The sequence below is a fragment of the Ranitomeya imitator genome, chromosome 6 (genome assembly GCF_032444005.1).
Source record: "Ranitomeya imitator isolate aRanImi1 chromosome 6, aRanImi1.pri, whole genome shotgun sequence".
NCBI lineage: Eukaryota > Metazoa > Chordata > Amphibia > Anura > Dendrobatidae > Ranitomeya > Ranitomeya imitator.
Window position 1 is genome coordinate 158,150,503 of NC_091287.1, and position 21,888 is coordinate 158,172,390.

The window sequence follows — 21,888 nt, forward strand, 5'->3', positions numbered from 1 at the left end:
ATTTTTGTTGACCCTAAAATCCCGTTAAAGAGAGAATAATCTAGCAATGTAAAGTAAAAGAATGACCATAATGACACTATTATACAGATTAAAATGGTACCTTTAGTGAAGAAATCCATTTGTTCATTGTTCTTTTATCTACATTTCAAGTTTTTAGGTAACTAGCTTTATGTGCATAGGGCCAGGACTATGGTTAGGATCTATGGCTCCTGCACAGGCCCCTCTGCCTGCCTCTGGAGACTGTATGACATGTCACTGCATTGTGAATGACCTGTCTCCTGTTTGAACTTTCATGCTGGCTAGGTATTTGCTGCTTGCTAATCCATATCCTGATTGTCTTAAATAAAACTGTGCCGGTGGCAGCACTTGCCCAGATTGGACTGCCGGTGGTCTTCAATAAGATGGCGCCAGAGGTGGTGCATGAACAGATTTGGATCTTGGCTCAATTACCGTGTTTTTCAGACTATAAGATGCACATTTTTCCCAAAACATTTTTGGAGAAACTGGGGTGCGTCTTATAGTCAGAATGTACTTACAATTAGCGTGGTGGCAGCAGGAGTTGGGCGATTCTTGGCCCGACGCTGAAGGGCGATGATCTCACTCCCATCCCAGGCTGGTGAGACAGGTTCGGCAGTCCTCGGTGGTGCGGGGGCTCCGGTGACATTTTGTGAAAGCCTGGAGCCCCTGCACTTCCATTGCCTCGATGCTGTGGCCTCCAGGAAAATGGCCGCCGAAGGCGGCGCATGCGCAAATTGAAGTATCGGGAGACAAGATCTCAGTGCCGAGATCTCAGGAGACAAGATCTCAGTGCCGAGTTCTCAATCTTCCTCGGTATGAGATCTCGGTGCCGAGTTCTCAATCTGCGCATGCGCCGCCTCTTGTGGCCATTTTCCCAGAGGCCACAGCATCGAGGCAATGGAAGTGCGGGGGCTCTGGGGTTTCACAAAATGTCGCTGGAGCCCCGGCACCATCGAACCTGCTTCACCACCCTGAGATGGGATTTCTCGGAGACCACCGCATCGCAGCAATGGATGTGCGGGGGCTCCGGGCTTTCACAAAATGTCGGCGGAGCCCCCGCATCACCGAGCACCTCTGACCCTGCCACACGAGTCTGGGTCATATCATCGCTGGAACACCAAATACCCCCTGTAACCCCCCTCTACCAGCGCTGCCGATCCCCCCTAGGGTAAGCTGAATTTGGACTGTAAGACGGACACCCATTTGACGAATAATTTTTTTTCCGATTTTCCTTCTGAAAACTTGGGGTGCGTCTTATGGTCTGGTGCGTCTTATAGTCCGAAAAATACAGTAAATCTCTAAAGGACGTCATTGAGCCAAGATTTTAATCTGCACATGCGCTGCCATCATTTTATTACAGACCACCAGGAGATCCAACTGTGCACGTGCCACCCATGGAAAAGACAGCGTACATGCAAAACTTTAAAAGAGCAGGTAAGACACAATGCAGTCCACAGATACCAGAGTCAGGTAGAGGAGCTGGGGCAGGAGCGAAAACCATATACACAGTCCTGCGCCTAGGCACGCCAAACTAATCACCCAAAAAACTTCAAATGCGGATTAAAGAACAACCACAACGCGGATTTCTTTACTAAGGGTGTCAATTTAATCAGTATAACAGTGTCATTAATCCATGTCTTTACATTGCTAAATCATGCTGAAAGGTTCTCTTTAAGCCTAGAATAGAATTAGGATTATTTAGTCTAGAAAAAAGACGACTGAGGGGCGATCTAATAACCACGTATAAGTATATAAGGGGACAATACAAATATCTCGCTGAGGATCTGTTTATACCAAGGAAGGTGACGGGCACAAGGGGGCATTCTTTGCGTCTGGAGGAGAGAAGGTTTTTCCACCAACATAGAAGAGGATTCTTTACTGTTAGGGCAGTGAGAATCTGGAATTGCTTGCCTGAGGAGATGGTGATGGCGAACTCAGTCGAGGGGTTCAAGAGAGGCCTGGATGTCTTCCTGGAGCAGAACAATATTGTATCATACAATTATTAGGTTCTGTAGAAGGACGTAGATCTGGGGATTTATTATGATGGAATATAGGCTGAACTGGATGGACAAATGTCTTTTTTCGGCCTTACTAACTATGTTAATACGTTTTATAAACTTTCACCAACGTTTACTAGATGATTTACATTTAGTATGTATAGTTGTCCATCGCATTGACCTCATATCTAACATCTTATAATAAGGTCACATAAACTGAACCATTTCAGAATGGCTTCTGATGTTTTTAATAAGCAAGCAAACAGCACACAAAGCCTTAGAAATGTCAAGCTTTTCATTGCATGTAAAAAATAAAAAAAGACCCAGGGGAAACAGGATGATGCTTGCACAAGAAAACATCAAAACGTGCTGCCTGCTTTGTATTACATTTGAAAAATGCATTCTGCACCTTAGAATTTCATCTAGACGGGTTAGTCGTACGGTTAGGAATTAATTTCCAATACAGCTTTCAAATCACCCTTCTGCCATAGGAGACTAATTTCATGTCATTAAATATTAAGAGTTACAGAGAGAAGTGCAACAAAGCTGTTCTATATCATTTAACAAACTTCAAATGTAGAAATGGAGATAAATGGCAATGGAACAACAGTTCCATGTATGGTAATTAAAGTTCAATCATTGTATAATGGAAAGTTGCACCCTTTTACAATATATTTTTTGCTATCAATGATGGGAACATTCTCCTTTACATGCAAAGGTTAATTCTAACTTAGAGCAATGAGGGCACAACTATGTGCCCAAATAACAAATAAGAGTCCCAAACACAGAGCCTAAAAGGCTTTCAATTCAGGTCATTAGACCGGTGGTCGATTTAAGAATATATTATGGTTTGAAACTAGTGAAAAGCTGATAACCTGTAGAGACTATATCCATGGGCAAGGTGAACTTTATATAAACTGGTCATTCATCTGTCTGACACGTTAGCTACATGGACATTTTGCAGAGACTAAAGGTTCAAAAACATCTTAAAGCAGCAAACTTTATGAAGACCAAAATTTGTGTCAGTTTCACCCCCTTTGGCCGCTATTAAATTCCTACGCTCAGATCCATCAGGTTCTGGTTACGGTAATCTTTTTTTTTTTTAAACTACTGCACATTTTTCTTTCTGTGTGGAGAAATGCTTCAGTGGAATTCACAAAATCTAAAGAAATCAGTCCAAGATCGTTGGTATTCTCTATATGTTTTACAACAAAATTTGTATGAGTATTATGCTGATGTTACTTGGACAAATGTAGGCCATGTGCTTCAATACATTTTCCTGTAATACAATGAAATGTGAAATATGTGCCAGACTTCTTTTTCACAGATTTTAACCATTTAACCATAGAAAGCTACAGATACTCTAAAACATGGTGAAAAAAGAGCTCTACACTTGACGAAAACCTACCTTGTCGTCTCCGACTGTTCAGTTTTCTGAAGCAGGTTCCTTCAACAAGCCGGTTAAGTCGCTGTTGTTTGATAAGTTCTAAGATTTCCGGCTGAATCTTCTCTTTCAGTTCCCTATGCATTGATAAAAAAGGACAGACATGATGAGAGCCATAATGGTTATCTGGGCAATGCCTAGTTGAATATTACACAAACTGATGGACATTTCCCAATGACAATTATACAGTAATATTTTGCATCCAAATGCCATTGCACAAAGAGATGGCAAAGTTCCATCTGTGTTAGTTATTCACGGAAATGTAGTGCACCATAGTCCTGTGTAAAGAAGAGAATGGTGGGGTTGGATCCTCTAATCACAGGCTAATAGTCAGTTGAAAGTTCCTGAAAGTTGTGTGATTGAAAAATCCACCTGCCAACAAAAAAAGTATGGCATGTGATCTGGTGACTAGGTGGAAAAAGGGATTTGGATCATGAAAAAAAAAAAAATCTGTAATTTTATTAAAGAGAGCGTGTTTACACTGGCCAATAGCAGCCATTAAACAACCGACGGCAACATAGAATCCAATCAGTAGTCCTTTAATAAAATGTTTAGGTAGGCTGCCCACACTTACCATGAGCATGGAACTATCGGTAATATGATTAATCTATGCGCATGGACGGTCGTTCTCAGGAGCACATGTCCGGTTTACATGTTATGATGTTCTACTGTGAGTGAGAACTTGTAGCAAAGCTGAAAAATAATTTCACCCATTGATTCAGCATATTGCAGTCTGTTTGCACTGTCAGATAATTAGGAAACGAGAACTCATTTCTCAATGATTGGCCAGAGTAAATGCTCCTTTATCAGTCTATTACAAATTTGTTTACAGTAACTCTGTAGGTTACATTGAATAATAAAAATAAGTCAATTCAGGAAAACCCCTTTAAAAAAACGACATCTGATACAATGCAAAAATACCACCCAACACTTTACATACCTTCACGCAATTTACATTAAAATGTAAAATTAAAAAAAAAATACTTAAGAAATAATGATCATGGCTAAACTTTGTCATAGGTAGAGCCAAGATGCAAAAGAGAAAATAAATGGAAAAGATGTGAAGAGTTTACATGTTCACCAGAACTAAATACTGAGGTTCCAAATCTACATGATCAGGATGTCAGAAAACATCCGAGTAACAGAGATGACAAAATTCCTGATTAGGGGTAGAGATTGATTGGATGTAGGACTGCTGATCTTCTCATACACTGACCTCCCCTCCAAATATAACAGAGAGCACATATAATCTATGATAGGTAAGCAGGGTGGTAACATGAAGAAAAGTTCTTGCAGCCCCCTCTTCACTGAAGGCTGTAAAGGGCACAGATAACCGCTTGTGATTTTTTCTAAAAGCACTAGTAGGAGCTACTCTGAAGCACCCGGCAGTGGCCACTAAACTGTTTGATGGAGCAGTGGTGTTCCACTACCTATTCTGTCCTACATACGGCCATTGCCAGATGTTATACCAGCTAATTAGTGGGTGCTGGGGATCAGGCTCCTTATGATCAGACTAGATGGTGGCCCGATTCTAATGCATCGGGTATTCTAGAATATGCATGTCCACGTAGTATATTGCCCAGCCACGTAGTATATTGCCCAGCCACGTAGTATATTGCCCAGTCACGTAGTATATTGCCCAGTAACATAGTATATTGCCCAGTCACGTAGTATATTGCCCAGCCACGTAGTATATTGCCCAGTCACGTAGTATATTGCCCAGTCACGTAGTATATTGCCCAGTCACTTAGTATATTGCCCAGTCACATAGTATATTGCCCAGTCACGTAGTATATTGCCCAGTCACGTAGTATATTGTCCAGCCACATAGTATATTGCATAGCGACGGAGTATATAGCACAGAGCCACGTAGTATATTGCTCAGCCCCGTAGTATATTGCCCAGTCACGTAGTATATTGCCCAGCCACGTAGTATATTGCCCAGTCACGTAGTATATTGCCCAGTCACGTAGTATATTGCCCAGTCACGTAGTATATTGCCCAGTCACATAGTATATTGCCCAGTCACATAGTATATTGCCCAGTCACGTAGTATATTGTCCAGCCACATAGTACAGGTCCTTCTCAAAAAATTAGCATATAGTGTTAAATTTCATTATTTACCATAATGTAATGATTACAATTAAACTTTCATATATTATAGATTCATTATCCACCAACTGAAATTTGTCAGGTCTTTTATTGTTTTAATACTGATGATTTTGGCATACAACTCCTGATAACCCAAAAAACCTGCAGCGGTAACGGAGTGCATTACACTGCGGCCTGTTACCGCTGCTATTAACCCTGTGTGAGCGGTGACTGGAGGGGATTATGGAGCGGGTGCCGGGCACTGACTGCAGGGGAGGAGGGGAGGGACTAATCGGACTGTGCCCGTCACTGATTGGTCACGGCAGCCATGACAGGCAGCTGCTGAGACCAATCAGCGACACGGGATTTCCGTTAGTTAGTTCCGAAGTTGAGGACAGAAAGACGGAAGTACCCCTTAGACAATGATATATATAGATATTGCTGACCTATCTGAAGGATTCATTAATAACAGTCTAGTGAAATATATGCTTAAAGGGATTTTCACATGAACAAGGTACATTTTAATCAATAGATCTTGAAAAAATAAGAAGCTCCACAATAAGATGGGTTAAAACAAATGTCCCTGTGCTGAGATAACCTCGGAAATGTGTCCCCGCTGTAATGACTGGGACCGTGCAGGAACATGGTGGTCTAAGTGTACCACATTTCCTGAGCAGGTGAGGAAGCAAGAGAGAGTATACAGACAGGACAGCACAGGATCACAGCTGCTGCTTTCTGTGTGGTGAAGCCAATAGTAGAAAAACATTTATAAAATTATCTCAGTACAGAATTTTTTGACACATCCAATTGTTGAATGTATTATTATTCCAAGATCTATTGATTAGAATGTACTTTACAAATTTGTCCTATCTATAATATTAATATGGGCATACAGGGTACAGGCCGCTGAAAAAAGTAATCTCTGTATGTCTCATGTCAGATGAATTGTGGAGAAATCATCTTCTATCAGTTCATATAAATGACCTCTTCCAGGCTATGGGGGGATGCTGCCTGGAAGATAACTCTGCCTCCAGAGCTTATTTTACATGAAGTGGGAGTAAGCAGTGTGCTAAGTAACTAACACAGAACAGGAGAAATTAATTACATTTGTCTTGTTGCAAACACATTTTTTGCTTCTCTCTGAAGTCTGCTGTATTGTAACAATATTACACCACTGTCTGCACGTGAGATGGAAGCTGAAGCTGAGAGGAACCTGCAGATGTCAGGTACAATCACACACAGCTCTGCAGCAAGATCAGGAGAGCAGTCAATGCATATCACACTGGTAACTGCCCTTCATGTAAAATAATCTCTGGAGACAGTTCTCTTGAAGGCAAGAAGAAGAGGTCTTTTATATAAAGTGATAAAAGATGATTTCTCAACAATTTCAGCACTCTCAGTGCAGTGAGAGCTGCTATGTGATTCCTTTGTTATACCACTTGTCATTGGAGTCCACATTTTAAATTTTTTCATGACAATATAGCTATTTTGGATTTTATCAGAGACTATTTCTCTTTCCTGGAGCTGGATCTCCCTCGTTTCTTTTATTTATAGCCCTCCCCAAACCAAAGAGAGGCCACATACGAGTAACCCTAGAAGGACCGTGTTAGGAGTCGAGTTCCCGTCGCTGCACAGGAGGAATCTCGAGCCACGTCTGCTGCGGTCTCCCATTCTGCTTCAGCCGCAGTGGAGCCTGCTCAGCGGAAACGTCGGTCCCAGCGTCTCGCTCAGCTTGATACTGTGCAAAGGGTTACTGCTGCCTTTCCAGGTTCTGCTTTTGTAGCCAGCACTGGTCAGTAGTGTGCTGGCTTTTCTGGGACTAAGTCCTGCTTTGCACACACTGAGCAAGCCCACGGGAGGACCTCTCATTGGAGGTCGGGGGTCACTTGCTCAGGCCCTGTAGCAGCTCCTATTGGACCACTTGGAAGGTCCTAGTCTGCTACAGCTATAAAAGGTTTGCATGGCCGCACGGTATCTAACCAAAGTCTATGAGCTCAGCGCCAGTGTGGTCATGTCTGGATGTGGTCATGAGTTTGGCTGAAATAAGCCCCTAGAATACCGGCACCTCCGGTGAGGAGTTTGTATGTGTGTATTCAGGGCCTTGGCTGAAATAAGCCGCTATAAAACCGGCACCTCCGGTGAGGAGTTGTTTGCCTGTTTCTCTGACTACATGACCACAGTTTTGCTCTGTTTGGTAGCTGTGTACCTCTGTGAGGTTAACAGGGCACAGCATCTTGTTTCTAGGGAATCTGTGGAGTTAACAGAGTTTGCTTATACCGCCATATAGCGCCGCCATTTGCCAGCAGCAGGTTCCTCTCCTGCACGTGGACCCCGGGTTGCGAACGCACCTATTAATATATATATATATATATATATATATATATATATATACACACACACACTCGGTGCATTCCGCCAACCCTAACAGGACCGTAACAGAAACTCCAGGCAGACCATGACAAAAACAAATTAAAAAAATATTTTCTGTTATGTCAATTGTCTAAATCTATCATGATCAGGTACAAAGAAATTCTACATTTTCCTGTGCAGACATTTATTTGCATTTCTGGCTTCAGCAGATTTGTAACATTTATTTGCATTTCTGGCTACAGCAGATTTGTACACGAGTTTAATATCTGTTCTACTTTCCACTGAGGAAAAATAGATGAAATTTCAAATAAGATTTTGAGATTATACAGATCTTTGTAAAGGTCACATCAGACAAAAAGGCAGAATGTTCAGAGCTGAGAATATGTCATAAAGTTAATGTATTTTCAAAATCTAGACTGAATACAAATGTTGATATAAGCCCTAAAACTATTCATACATACATAATTCTACAAAAATTGTGCAGTTGTTCATGCTGTAGTGGCCCACTCATTATTATATACATTTTTTCAGGATAAATTACTAGAAGAATACTTTTAATTATCAGGGTTTGTAAAGACAATATATATTTATTGTAAGGCTGCAGTAGCATTGTACGTAGTGAAGAGGCAGTGATCCACAAAGTTCCAATACAAAGTCTCTTTAATGTGTTTCTTCACAGCATTAAAGTCCAATTCACACAAATGCATATAACTTCAGTGTATATTATCAGTGTTCAGTTCACATCAGTTCATAGCAATACATATCATATGGCTTTCGATTTACAGTCCCTAAACAGGCCAGACTTCCTGTGTCCAGTTTCCCTGGGCAACCGCACGCCATATTAGTCTCCATATACACAGCCTAATATGTTGCAGACACTACAGACGCCAGACACCTCTGACTAGTTCCCGTGGGTGTCCTGCATCACTGTATCACAGTCTCTTTACTCACACAGCCGTACACAGCCCAGGATATATTCCGGATAGCAGCCGGGCACCATATCCACCTGTTTGCAATCATTACACATGTTAGTCCTCTTTCGGGCACAGGACATCCACCTCCGGGCACAGGACTGTCCACAACCAACTGCTTCGGGCACAGGACATTCACCTCCGGGCACAGGACTGTCCACATCCGAGACCAGTACTATGGACAACTTGCATCCCTGTGTACGCTGTGGGTGCCAGGCTATTCAGCTGCCAGAGCTCTGCAGGCCTCTGCTTTGCACACCACCACACACCAGACTGACACTGAGGTTGCACCTCACACCTGACACACCCATACCTCTTACTGCAGGGCTTTTAACACACACAAACCTGTGGCCTTCAGCCACATGGAAAACCTGGATCGGAAATCCATGACTCTCATGCACACCTATGGACTTCATCCGTCTGCAGGCACAACCTGGGGAGAAGACACAGCGACCCCTACCTATGACATGAGTCACTGCCTCATAGTGCAATCACAGCTACACCTGCGACTGCCATGCACACCTATGGACTTCATCCATCTGCATGCATAAACAGCGCCCCCTAGCTGTATCAGGGGTCACTGCCTCAAAATATATATATATATATATATATATATATATATATATATATATATATGCTCCAAATTATTCAAGGAGCCATTTTTCAGCATGACAACACCCGGTCACCTGTTGCTTTCTACTGTGAGCAGCCTGTGTGGCCTGAATGTGTTTCCAAGATATGTAGAATCTCGTGACTTGTCTCCCAACAGGCACATCTAAGATGCCAACAGGAAAGGAAGCTGCCAACAGTGGATCTGGATGATGTGTGTGACCAAGAGAATTAAAGATGGCAGAACATTCCTCAGACACCCATTAGTGACCTCACTGATGGTGGTCAAGTATTTACATTTATACTAGCTCATATTCAATATGAAATTATCTGAATTTTTGAAAATATTTCCATCTTTTCATCATTTGTGTATTATTAACATGTCTATCCATCCTTGGTACTGCAGTTTCAATGCTGACAATGCATAGAATATATACACACATACACAGTTAAGGCCCCTTCACATTTAGCGACGCTGCAGCGATAACGACAACGATCCGAATCGCTGCAGCGTCGCTGTTTGGTCGCTGGAGAGCTGTCACACAGACCGCTCTCCAGCGACCAACGATGCCGGTAACCAGGGTAAACATCGGGTAACTAAGCGCAGGGCCGCGCTTAGTAACCCGATGTTTACCCTGGTTACCATGCTAAAAGTAAAAAAAAACAAACAGTACATACTTACCTACAGCCGTCTGTCCTCCAGCGCTGCGCTCTGCTTCTCTGCTCTCCTCCTGTACTGTCTGGGAGCCGGAAAGCAGAGCGGTGACGTCACCGCTCTGCTTTCCGGCTCACAGCCAGTACAGGAGGAGAGCAGAGCACAGCGCTGGAGGACAGACAGCGGTAGGTAAGTATGTACTGTTTTTTTTTTTTTTACTTTTAGCATGGTAACCAGGGTAAACATCGGGTTACTAAGCGCGGCCCTGCGCTTAGTTACCCGATGTTTACCCTGGTTACCAGTGAAGACATCGCTGGATCGGTGTCACACACGCCGATCCAGCGATGTCAGCAGGAGTCCAGCGACTAAATAAAGTTCTGGACTTTATTCAGCGACCAACGATCTCCCAGCAGGGGCCTGATTGTTGGTCGCTGTCACACATAACGATTTAATTAACGATATCGTTGCTACGTCACAAATAGCAACGATATCGTTAACAATATCGTTATGTGTGAAGGTATCTTAACAATTTTCATGCTTTACAGATCATTAGCATTACAAAAGGTGGATTACTTACATTATAGGACGGGACTGGAAGTCTTCCTGGTTCATTCTTTCTGACTGACGTATTTTCAGGATTTCTGTGTAGCTAAGGTTCTGTAGTCTACTCTTGAATTGGTCCAGAGAACTCGGCTTGTTTGTGAGTGCTCTCATGATTTGTTCTTTTACAACTTGCATAACCTATTAGAAATAAATAATAGTTGAGTGATAGAAGTACTGTACTGGCCTTCCAGCATTGAGATGAGATCAAAAACAATCTGAACCAGCAAAATACAATATAAAAAGGCAGTGGTTGTCTTCAGTCAAGATATTTTGTTTTATTGTATAAATTACTTTACATAGTACAAGTCGGTCAAATTATTTTTTTTTGCTAGTTTCGCATTATGATATTCCATTGGGTCGACCTTTATAACTACCAATTTGGAAATATTGCACATTTTAGTTTTGAAGACCAGGTGCTTGTAGCTATTAAATAGTGGCTGTGTAGTAAAATTTCTGGAGAAAAATCTTTACATATGTCTCCAGAATTCTTATACCACAATCTATTTGAGAGATGTTTCCACCAAAATGTTTAAATTGTTCCTATGTGCAGGGATTTTGTTAGAATAGCTCAGCACTTTCAAATAAGGAAAAAGAAAACAAGTACCTGACAAGCCCAACACAAGTCAATTACGAAAAATGGACCACAACTACTCTGCCAGATTACAAAAGATCATTATCCCCCCCTTAAGGGAACCTAATGGCTGTTACTTGCTGCCCAATATATGTAAATGGGAGTTTGGCAGAGGAAGGAGGCGCTAGACAGAGTCCCTCTCTCTCCTTTCTCATCTACATAGAATTTTTTTATTTTTTTTATCTCTTTTTATTGAAAGATTCCACAAAATAATATAACAGGCATGTGACATTGCAGTGTAAAATCAGAGTAATCCATAAAATCATCATCCACAATATCAATAATAAAATCATACTTTCAATGACAAAACAAACAAATAAAATAAGTAAAATAAAACATTAAACATAACGTATTCTCAGCAGCATTGCACCATCAACCAAGAAGTTCTGCATTGAGGATCTGATAATGTAATATTTCAGGTTATAGTAAGCAAATATTCCACATAGAGCATCATGTTCACGCACTGAAAAAAAAGCCTAAGGGTATGTTTCCACGTTCAGGAAACGCTGCGTTTTTGACGCTGCGTTGAGCCGCAGCGTCAAAAACGCAGCGTCCACATGATACAGCATAGTGGAGGGGATTTCATGAAATCCCGTCTCCACTATGCATTAAAAGACGCATGCGGCATACCCGCGGAAACGCACATGCGGCGCGTCTTTTAAGAACGCAGCATGTCCTTACATTGCAGAAACAACGCAAGGACAGCGCAGGTGACCTGCCAGTGATCTCAGGTGCAGATTTGGTCAGGATCTTACCTGCATAAAATCCTGACCAAATCCTGATGCAATCCTGAACGTGGACACATATCCTTAGGGATTACATCTCGCGGTTGAGGAAATCACAGCATCAGGGGCTAGGTGTGTTAAGGGCGAGTCACACCACCTTTCCCAAATTCTATGAAATTTCTGGGGACAGCCTCTGTTCCTGTATAATAGGTTTTCATATGGAATTATATCGTTCACTAATTGTTTCCACTGATTGATTGAAGGAGACTTTCCCCCCATCCACCTCAGCGCTATTGCTTTCCTAGCCATAAACAGAGCCTCTCTGAGAAATTTTCTGTCATAATGAGTCCACATTTCGTCATCCACAACACCCAACACACACAGCTCTGGACTACATTCAACAGGAATCCCAAGTATCCTTTCTAGTGTAAAAATCACATCCTTCCAATATCTTCTTATGATTGTACAATCCCAAATGAGATGCCAAAAATCCGCTCCCTCCTCCCCACATCTGTAACATTCATCATTTACTCTTCTACCGAATTTATGTAGTCTACTCAGGGTTAAATAGGATTGGTGGAATATATATAATTGAATTAATTTGTTATTTACTGCTGGAGACACCATCGCATGCGCTTCCACTGCTTTAATCCACCGGTCATCAGTGACAGATGGGATTAGGCCTCTTTCACACTTCCGTCGTGCATTCACAATGCGTCGTTTTGTGAAAAAAACGCATCCTGCAAATTTGCCTGCAGGATGTGTTTTTTTTCCCATAGACTTGTATTACCGATGTATCGCGACGCATGGCCACACGTTTCGTTCGTCGCGCACTGGATCCTGTGCAATTTGACGGCATGTCGTCTGCAAAAAACGTTTTTTGTCAGCGTCGGAAAAACGTGCAAAGACGCATCCTGCGTCAATGGCTATAATGGCAGCCTATGGACGCAGGATGCGTCGTTGCCGGTGAAAAGCAGGAATCCTGCGACATATTGTGTTTTTCTATTCTGAGCATGCCTGGAAGGATTTTTCGAGTCTGGGGAAAATCTCTCTCGCTTTCTCAAGAAATTTACAGGTCCTTCTCAAAAAATTAGCATATAGTGTTAAATTTCATTATTTACCATAATGTAATGATTACAATTAAACTTTCATATATTATAGATTCATTATCCACCAACTGAAATTTGTCAGGTCTTTTATTGTTTTAACGCTAATACTATGTATAGAGCAGTGAGGAAGGCTCCCGCTATATTCAGTCCCCTAACTGCTAGACTGGGATTGTAAGGAGGAGGCGGAAGAGAGAAATGACGGATCTTCTCTGACATTTCTAGATTGCAACACAAGACAGAAAAGAATAAAGAAAAAGCATTAAGCTACTTACTGGTAGCGGCATTTCTCGGAGGCCCATGACAGCACGACGAGAGAGGGGATCCGCCCATTAGGAACAGGAAACCTACAGATACAAAAGGGCGGTACCTCTCCCTTGCCTCAGTTGTATTTCAGAGTCTTGAGAGGACTACCGCGGTTAGTGGTACACAAAAATATACACTATATACAGATTATATACAAAATATCAGACATCTATTGGGACTGGTATCGTATTGTGAAATATATACATTTATAGGAAGTGCAACCCCCAGTGAATAGGGAGGGAACTAAGGGTGCTGTCATGGGCCTCCGAGAAATGCCGCTACCAGTAAGTAGCTTAATGCTTTACTCGGACTCCCATGACAGCACGACGAGAGAATTACAGAGATGTAAGCTTCCTTAGGGAGGGACTATGGCCTGTAGCACCCTTAACCCGAATGTGAGATCAGAGGAAGCCCCCAAATCCAACCTATAGTGCTTAAAGAAGGTGGACGGGGATGACCATGTGGCCGCCTTACATATCTGGTCGATTGATACTCCAGACTTTTCCGCCCAGGATGTAGCCATGGCCCTGGTGGAATGCGCCCTCAGATTCTGTGGAGCCGGACCTCCACCTGCAGTGTAAGCCAAAGAGATAGCCTCCCTAATCCACTTTGCTAGAGTGTATTTTGATACCCTAAGTCCCTTTCTAGGGTTTTGGAAGGATAGAAACAACGCATTATCCTTCTTCCATGTGTCAGTAATAGAGATGTATTCTAGCAGGCATCTCCTAACGTCTAATGTATGAAGAAGTTCTTCTTTAGGGTTGGAAGGATTGGGAAGGAAGGATGGTAAAACTATCTCTTGTGTCCTGTGGAACTGTGATGACACTTTTGGTAAATAGGCTGGGTCCGGTCTGAGGATTACTCTGGTAGAAACTCCGTATAAGGGGCTACCCTGGAGAGCGCTTGTATGTCTCCAACTCTGCGAGCAGATGTAATTGCCACCAGAAAGGCTGTTTTAAGAGATAGGGCCTTAATTGAAGCTGTTTGTAATGGTTCAAATGGCTCTCTAGTCAATGCTGACATGACTAGGTTGAGATCCCAAGGCATAGATCTATCCTTATGTATGGGTCTAGCTCTAATAGAAGCTTTAATGAACCTTGAGATCCAATAATTATTGGCGATGTTACATGAAAATAGAGCCCCTAGGGCCGAGACCTGTACTCTTAGGGTACTAGTGGATAGATTTAATTCTAGGCCCTTCTGCAGAAACTCTAAGATTTGTTTTATAGGTATTCCCTCTTCTAAATTAAAATCAGAAGAGGCCAGAAATTTCCGCCAGGTCCTAGCGTAGATTGTTGTAGTTATCTGTTTTCTACTTTTCATAAGGGTCTCAATTAGACTCGAGGAGAACCCTTTGTTTTTTAGTAACGCCCTTTCAAAATCCATGCCGTTAAATGGAGACTCTTTACTTGAGGATGGCTGATCGGCCCCTGGTAGAGCAGATCTGGAATGTCCGGAAGTACCCAGGGGTCCTCCACAGACATGGTCCTGAGCCAAGTGAACCAGGCCCTTCTGGGCCAAAATGGGGCAATCAATATAACTCTGGCTCGATCTTCCCTTATCTTCCTGACTACTAAGGGGATCAGGCCCAGTGGAGGAAATGCATATGCCAGTCGAAAATCCCAACTGATCAGAAAAGCGTCTACCGACAGAGGATTTTCTCTGGGATTTAGGGAACAAAATTTTGTTGTCTTCCGGTTGTCCCTGGTAGCAAATAAGTCTACTTCTGGATGACCCCATTTGTGGACGATCTGATCGAACACGCCATTGTTTAGGGACCACTCCCCTTGTCTCAGGGTGTTGCGGCTTAGAAAGTCCGCTTTGATGTTTTCTTTTCCTCTTATGTGCAAAGCAGTTAGAGATAAGAAGTAACTTTCTGCTGTCTGGAACAGACGATCCGCCACTTTCATCAGTGACTCGGAATGAGTTCCACCCTGATGATTTATGTATGCGACTGCCACCTGGTTGTCCGATAGGATCTTGACATGATGACCCTGCAGATATGAGAGGAATTTTTTCACTGATAGCTCTACTGCCATTAACTCTTTCTGGTTGGAAGAGGCTGATGTCAGGGGAGGGAACCATAGGCCCTGAACTGTCATGTCATCTATGTGTGCTCCCCAACCCGTAGGGCTAGCGTCTGTAGTTACAACACGCGTAGCCTGAGACACCCAGGGAACTCCCGCCGATAAGTTCTTACTATCCAGCCACCATCTAAGAGATGTGAGAGCTTTTGGACCTAAGGTAATCTGATTCTGCAGGGACCCCTGTAAGATTCTATCATTAACCAGCACCTCGGATTGTAAAGGTCTGGTGTGGAATTGGGCCCAACGGACGGCGGGAATGCAAGAGGTTAAAGAACCCAGTAGAGACATAGCCTGTCTAAGGGTCATGGATGGTTTGTCAATTGCCCTAGACACCTGCTGTTGGATATGTAACAACTTGTCAGGTGGAAGACAACACTGTTGGGATTCTGAGTTTAATAATAATCCCAAAAATCTTTGTATTTTCTGGGGCTGTAAACGAGATTTTTCGTAATTTATGATCCACCCCAGATGCTCGAGTTTGGCTGTGGCTGACTCTAGCTGAGAACGGCAATGGTCTGCAGAGCTCCCTACTATAAGAAAGTCATCCAAGTAGGGAATAATTAGGATGTCAGACTCTCGTAAGTGTGCCATGACTTCGGCCACTAGCTTTGTAAACACTCTAGGAGCTGATGATAAGCCAAAGGGAAGAGCTCTGAACTGGAAATGGCGAACCTGGCCCCCCATTGACACAGCTACTCTCAGGAATTTCTGGAAGTGTTCATGTATTGGAACATGATAGTATGCATCTTTTAGATCTACCACTACCATGAAACAGTGATTAAACAACATCTTTATTGCTGAGTTGATTGTTTCCATCTTAAATGACTCGTTGACCAGAAACTCATTAAGACATCTGAGATTAATGATCGTTCTAAACGAATCGTCTGGTTTCTTAATCAGAAAAAGAGGAGAGTAAAACCCCCTCCCTCTTTCTGATTCCGGAATTTCAATCAACACTCTTTTCGAACATAAGTTGATAACCTCGGCTTCCAGGGCTGCTTGCTCAAGGGGGGAGGAACGTAATGGGGTCAATTTAAATCTGTCACGAGGCCAGAGATTGAAGTCCAGTTTTAGACCTTCAGTAATGATGCCTCTGACCCATTTACTGTTGGTAATGTTAAGCCAAGCTGGAGAAAATGCTGACAGCCTGCCCCCCACCGGAACCGCTAGTCATTGGTCCGGTTTTTTCTGCTCCTTTGAGGAACGGCGAAACATATAGCCCGTACCTCTACCGCGTCTGTCCTCCCATCTAAAACTTTCTCTAGTGGGAGAGGACCCGCGTTTCTTCCCGCGACCAAATCTCCTTCGACTGAACGGCCGGCGGTAAGATGGATATAGATTGGGAAATTTCTTTTTATCATCCCCTGCTTTTTCCAACAACTCGTCCAGTGTTGGACCGAAGAGATATTGACCTTCGCACGGGATGGCGCAGAGCTTGGTTCTAGACTGAATGTCCCCTGACCAGCATTTCAGCCACAAGGCCCTGCGAGCAGCGTTGGATAGTCCTGCCGCTCTGGCCGCCATTCTGACAGAGTCCACCGATGCGTCCGATAGGAAGGCTGCAGCATTCTGAATAGTTGGTAGGGTCTTCAGAATAGTGTCTCTGGATGCACCGTCCTTAAGTTGAGACTCTAACTGATCTAGCCAGACCATTAAAGATCTGGCCGTACATGTTGCCGCCACGGCTGGTCTGAGAGACCCAGCCGCCATCTCCCAGGTACCCTTAAGGAATATGTCTGCCTTCCTGTCCAGAGGATCCTTGAGGGTCCCCATATCCTCAAAGGGTAAAGAGGCCTTCTTTGACGCCTTCGCCACAGCCGCGTCTAATTTAGGAGCTTTATCCCATGTCTCTACAACCAGATCGTCAAAGGGATACCTGCGTTTTAACGCTGGTGGAAAGGCTCCCTTTTTTTCAGGTTTCTTCCATTCTCTAAGAATCAAGTCCTGAATTTTTTCGTTTACCGGAAAGGATCTATGTTTCCTACGATCAAGTCCGCTAAACATCATCTCCTGTCTCGAGGGTTGTGGTTTAGGTTCCTCTATACCCATGGTGCCTCTGACTGATTTGACAACTTTGTCGATTCTATCCAAGGGTAGACAGAATCGTCCTGACTCCTCATCAGATGAAGAGGAGAGAGGACTTGAGAGATAGGAATTCTCCTCTCCTTCTTCTCCTGAAGAATTAGAGTCCAAGGGAGTCCTATGTTTTGAGCCTTCTGCTTGGGATAGGGACCGTAGTGATTCCCTTACTTCCAGCCGGATCATTTCCCTCAGACTTGCCGGAGTTACGGACTCTTCTGCTACCTAGGGGAGGACAATATAGGAGATAACTAATATCTGACCTAATGTCACTACCACCAACCCTCTCCTGTAGACCTCACCGTCTGCTGTATACAGGGGGCACATAACTTTTTTGCACAAGAGTCAGGTAGAGGGACTCCACAGAGGGCACATTCCTTATGCTTAGACTTCCCCGTACTCTTCTTCCCCTAGAAGATAAAGTATAAAGGGGCCTGCGTCACCGAGTGAACTTTCACGTAGCTCACTTACCCGTGCGCCAAAGTATAGTACCGGAATCCGAGGGGTCTCTTTAGCCGAAGCTCTGGATCCTTGTTCGGAAGAGCTCTTACGACTAGGTTGGTCGCCTCTCTCCTTCTGTTTGGGCTTCTGACGTACCTCGTCTGGCAGCTGCTGCTGCTCACCACCACTCTCCATGACGAAATGCGACCAAAAGCAGGGATTGTCATCTCCACCTGCATAAGTACCCCTTGGATCCGGTCAGCAGATGGGTCAGCGCTGTCCCTATTGGTCAAGGATACAGCAGAGGGCAGGAGGACTTGCGGCAGAAGACCGGCATACAGACGTGATGGGCGCCGCCATTTTGGAACGACTGCGCATGCGCAGACGTCCGGCGACCCGGAAGCGGACGCTAACCCCGCCCCCCCCACGTCACTGCACCGGAAATGCTCCAGCACACACTGAGAGCTGTGCAGGACGCCGGGGATGGAGTGCGGCGCTCCGGGAGCTCACCCACACGCCTGAACCCGGCATCTGCAGCCCCACCATACCGCTGCACCACCAATGGGAATACTTACCTGCGCTGACATGATGGAGGCAGGAAATCCTCCGGACTCCTCTCCCTGCTGTGAACGCCACTGCCGTGAAGTCCAGCAAGGACCACCGTGGCGTCTCCAGGGATCTCCGCACCGGCCGAGGTAGGAGACCCCCCCGCTACCGTAATCGGCCGGCCGGCCTGGGCCTTCTGTCTGTAGGCACCCGTCCCCTCAGGAACAGGAAACCAACTGAGGCAAGGGAGAGGTACCGCCCTTTTGTATCTGTAGGTTTCCTGTTCCTAATGGGCGGATCCCCTCTCTCGTCGTGCTGTCATGGGAGTCCGAGTAAAGTAACATACTTCATGAGGAACTCTAGTAATTTTTGTGTGTATTTTATACATTTAAAAGATATATTTTAGGAATACTGTATTATATCAAAAGATCGCATATTCTGTGCACATTATACTACATTTGGCTTTAACAATCCAGGGTCTCTGCAAATTGTATGAGTGCACTGTTATAGTGATACATTTGAAAATACTATGCGAAATGTAAAACTATCAATAATAATTTTAGGTGAAAATTAAATATTTAAAATGCAATATAAGATCCTAAAATTATAAATGTTATTTAAAAAAAACAAAACAAAGAATCTAGCAGTCAGACATTTCACTGACCGTGCAGTAACAAGTAATGGGTTCCTAGGTATATAACGGTAGTTATAGCTGTACATTTTAATAATAAAAAATCAATATAAAAAAATAAAAGATTGCTACTTTGTCCAAAGAAACAAGCTGATCATTTTTTATCTTGCATAGTGTATTTTTTTTTAGAATTCCTGAGAAATTCAGACAAAGAATCCAGTTTAGGATGTATTCTTCAGGTAGACAACTGTCAAATCTGGTTTATAATTTGATCATTTAAACCAAGGTGGAATTACGACAGCCAAATATATTCATATTTTTATTTAGGAGCACAGCATGCCCCTGGGGTAAGCTAAGCCAGGACGACAAGGACTGTAGTAGACAAAGCTCTCCGCAGTACAGTGATTTTCTATGACAACCTATGTGAACTTGCTTATTAGTTAATTGAATCCATGGTCAGCTAGCATTAAATTATTTTTCCAATTTATGACAAAGCCTTTGGCAAAATATAGCGTGCGCATAAATTCAATGGACTGTGTTAAGAAAAGCAAATTTACATTTGAGCTTGGTAGTCTGTTCACTGGAAGGCGGTTGAGTCATTATTATTATTATTATTTATTGTTATAGTCATCATAGGTACCGTATGTTGACAGAGAATAAGACACACATCAGGTCATCTAAACCTGACAGTTCAAGTCTTTACCTAAGATACTAAAGATATCCTACCAGGTTCTTTTATAGGATATAGGTAGACTGACCTGGAGTCTTATGATACACAATTGTTATGTTCTTAATACTACATATCACAGGGTAGAAAAAAGCCTGTGACCAAGTCATTTTTCTGGGTGTGCTGAAGGCATCTGCTCCCAAGATGGCTGTAGTCCAGTAGAAGAGATACAGGAATATTGGCGCTCACGTCCCAGAGTCCCTACCTATAGGCATATTACACAGAAGTGTTATGTATGCTGTATATACATATATATGGCACTTATTTGTATGTTTATCTTTCTATATAAATTATTATAAACAATGCTACTAAGTGCCATGCGTTGCATTTTTATAGCCCGTTTTTAAGGATGCTAGTTTGTCCATCTTGCTGCAGTAAGATTAAGCAATGAATACATTAAAGATGACAATCTGTGCAATCTGTGACATAGAAACTCTCTTCTGTACAAACAGATGGTGTGAAACGCAATCTGATAATTAATAATGCATCTATGTTTCCATACCTACTTAAAATATATTCCCTAGATGTTCCTAGTTACATATTTTATGATAGTTTTAGCATCTAGACTTTTTCTGGAAAGAGGATATTTATGGACCAATTATTAACAGTATACTAAAAGATTGATGGATTGATAGTGTAATATTGTTGTATTCATGATAAAGCTATGTGTGGCTTATGTCTATGCTTCATGTTTTTATCAAGTTTGTGCTTTAGAAAAGGAAAGGTTGGCACACAGGGAAATCTGAGTAAATCTACCCCAAATATTTGTTTTTTCATTTAAGATCAGATAAAAACTCTTTACAAGCTGTAGATCATCAGCTTGGAGCAGACGGTGATCCTCCTTACTTTTAGGTTCCCATACACGTTAGATGGCTCTCAGCCGAACCAGCATTTAGCCGACAGCTACCTCTTCCTACTCCCCTTTACAAGAGAACGCACAGCTAAGCCCCCTGTGTTTTGCAGGAGAGAGCTGCTGCCAGACTCTTCAGGCAGCGACTGATCTCCCCGCTGACCAAAACTGCCATAAATTCCACGGCCCTTTATACACACCACCACTGTCCCCATTGTAGCTCACGATCTAAATTTCTTACCACTATGTCTCTGAAGGAAACCCAAGCACACACAGGGAGAACATACAAACTCTCTGAAGATGTTGTCCTTGGTGGACAGGTTGGAGTGCTAACCACTGAACCACCAAGCTATCAAAATCTTTTGTATACCACCTGCTACCCGTTAGCACTGGGACTGAGGAGGTGTAATTCCGTGTCATTTTTATATCTGGACACTACATAGCATTGTCTGATCCATAATGGGAATGTGTCAACATTAAACAACCTATTGTTTCAATTTTTTTGGCAAGCATATTTGTTAGGAATTTTCGATTGCTCCTTTTTTTGCCATACCGCTATCTATATTTAAAAAAAATGTAAATCTTGCAGATTTCTCTCTAGCCGTATAATATGTAGACACCTCCTGTTGTGCAGCAATCGCTTTTCAGCAGTCACCTCGGCAGGATTACAATAAAAGCTAAAACCTCTAGGATCATATCATTATCAATGGCTGATGGTCACAGCTTCCCTTCCTCACACAAAGACCTTTGCACAGATCATGCCTTGGAAACTTTCCAACAGAAGTCAATAAACATCCCTAATAAATACTTTATTTTGATGGCCGATGTACCAGATTGATTGATGAGAAAAATGAAAAACTGCATGTTTACCAGCTTCAACATTTCCAAGAAGGATGCGGTAATATATTATGAACAGATGTGTAGGAACCAGTAATTCTGGCAATTGTTTTATTTCTATTATGTAGAATCGAAGAAAAGGAAATGTATAAAACACAGTGCAA

At 42.9% G+C, this 21,888-nt stretch overlaps 1 protein-coding gene across 6 annotated transcripts in view; it reads right to left on the reverse strand.

Annotated features, from left to right (window-relative positions):
• Positions 1 to 21,888, reverse strand: part of ELMO1 (engulfment and cell motility 1) — a 562,162-nt gene that overhangs the window by 58,125 nt on the left and 482,149 nt on the right. For all 6 annotated transcript variants that reach the window (XR_011314008.1, XM_069730235.1, XM_069730236.1 and 3 more), the window contains 2 exons: positions 10,733 to 10,896; positions 3,424 to 3,536 (listed from right to left, as the gene is read on the reverse strand). Coding sequence is in view for 5 of the 6 variants with exons in the window: in XM_069730235.1 (XP_069586336.1) it covers positions 3,424 to 3,536; positions 10,733 to 10,896 (277 nt within the window). In the remaining variant the exon portion in view is untranslated. The remainder of the gene's footprint in view (positions 1 to 3,423; positions 3,537 to 10,732; positions 10,897 to 21,888) is intronic.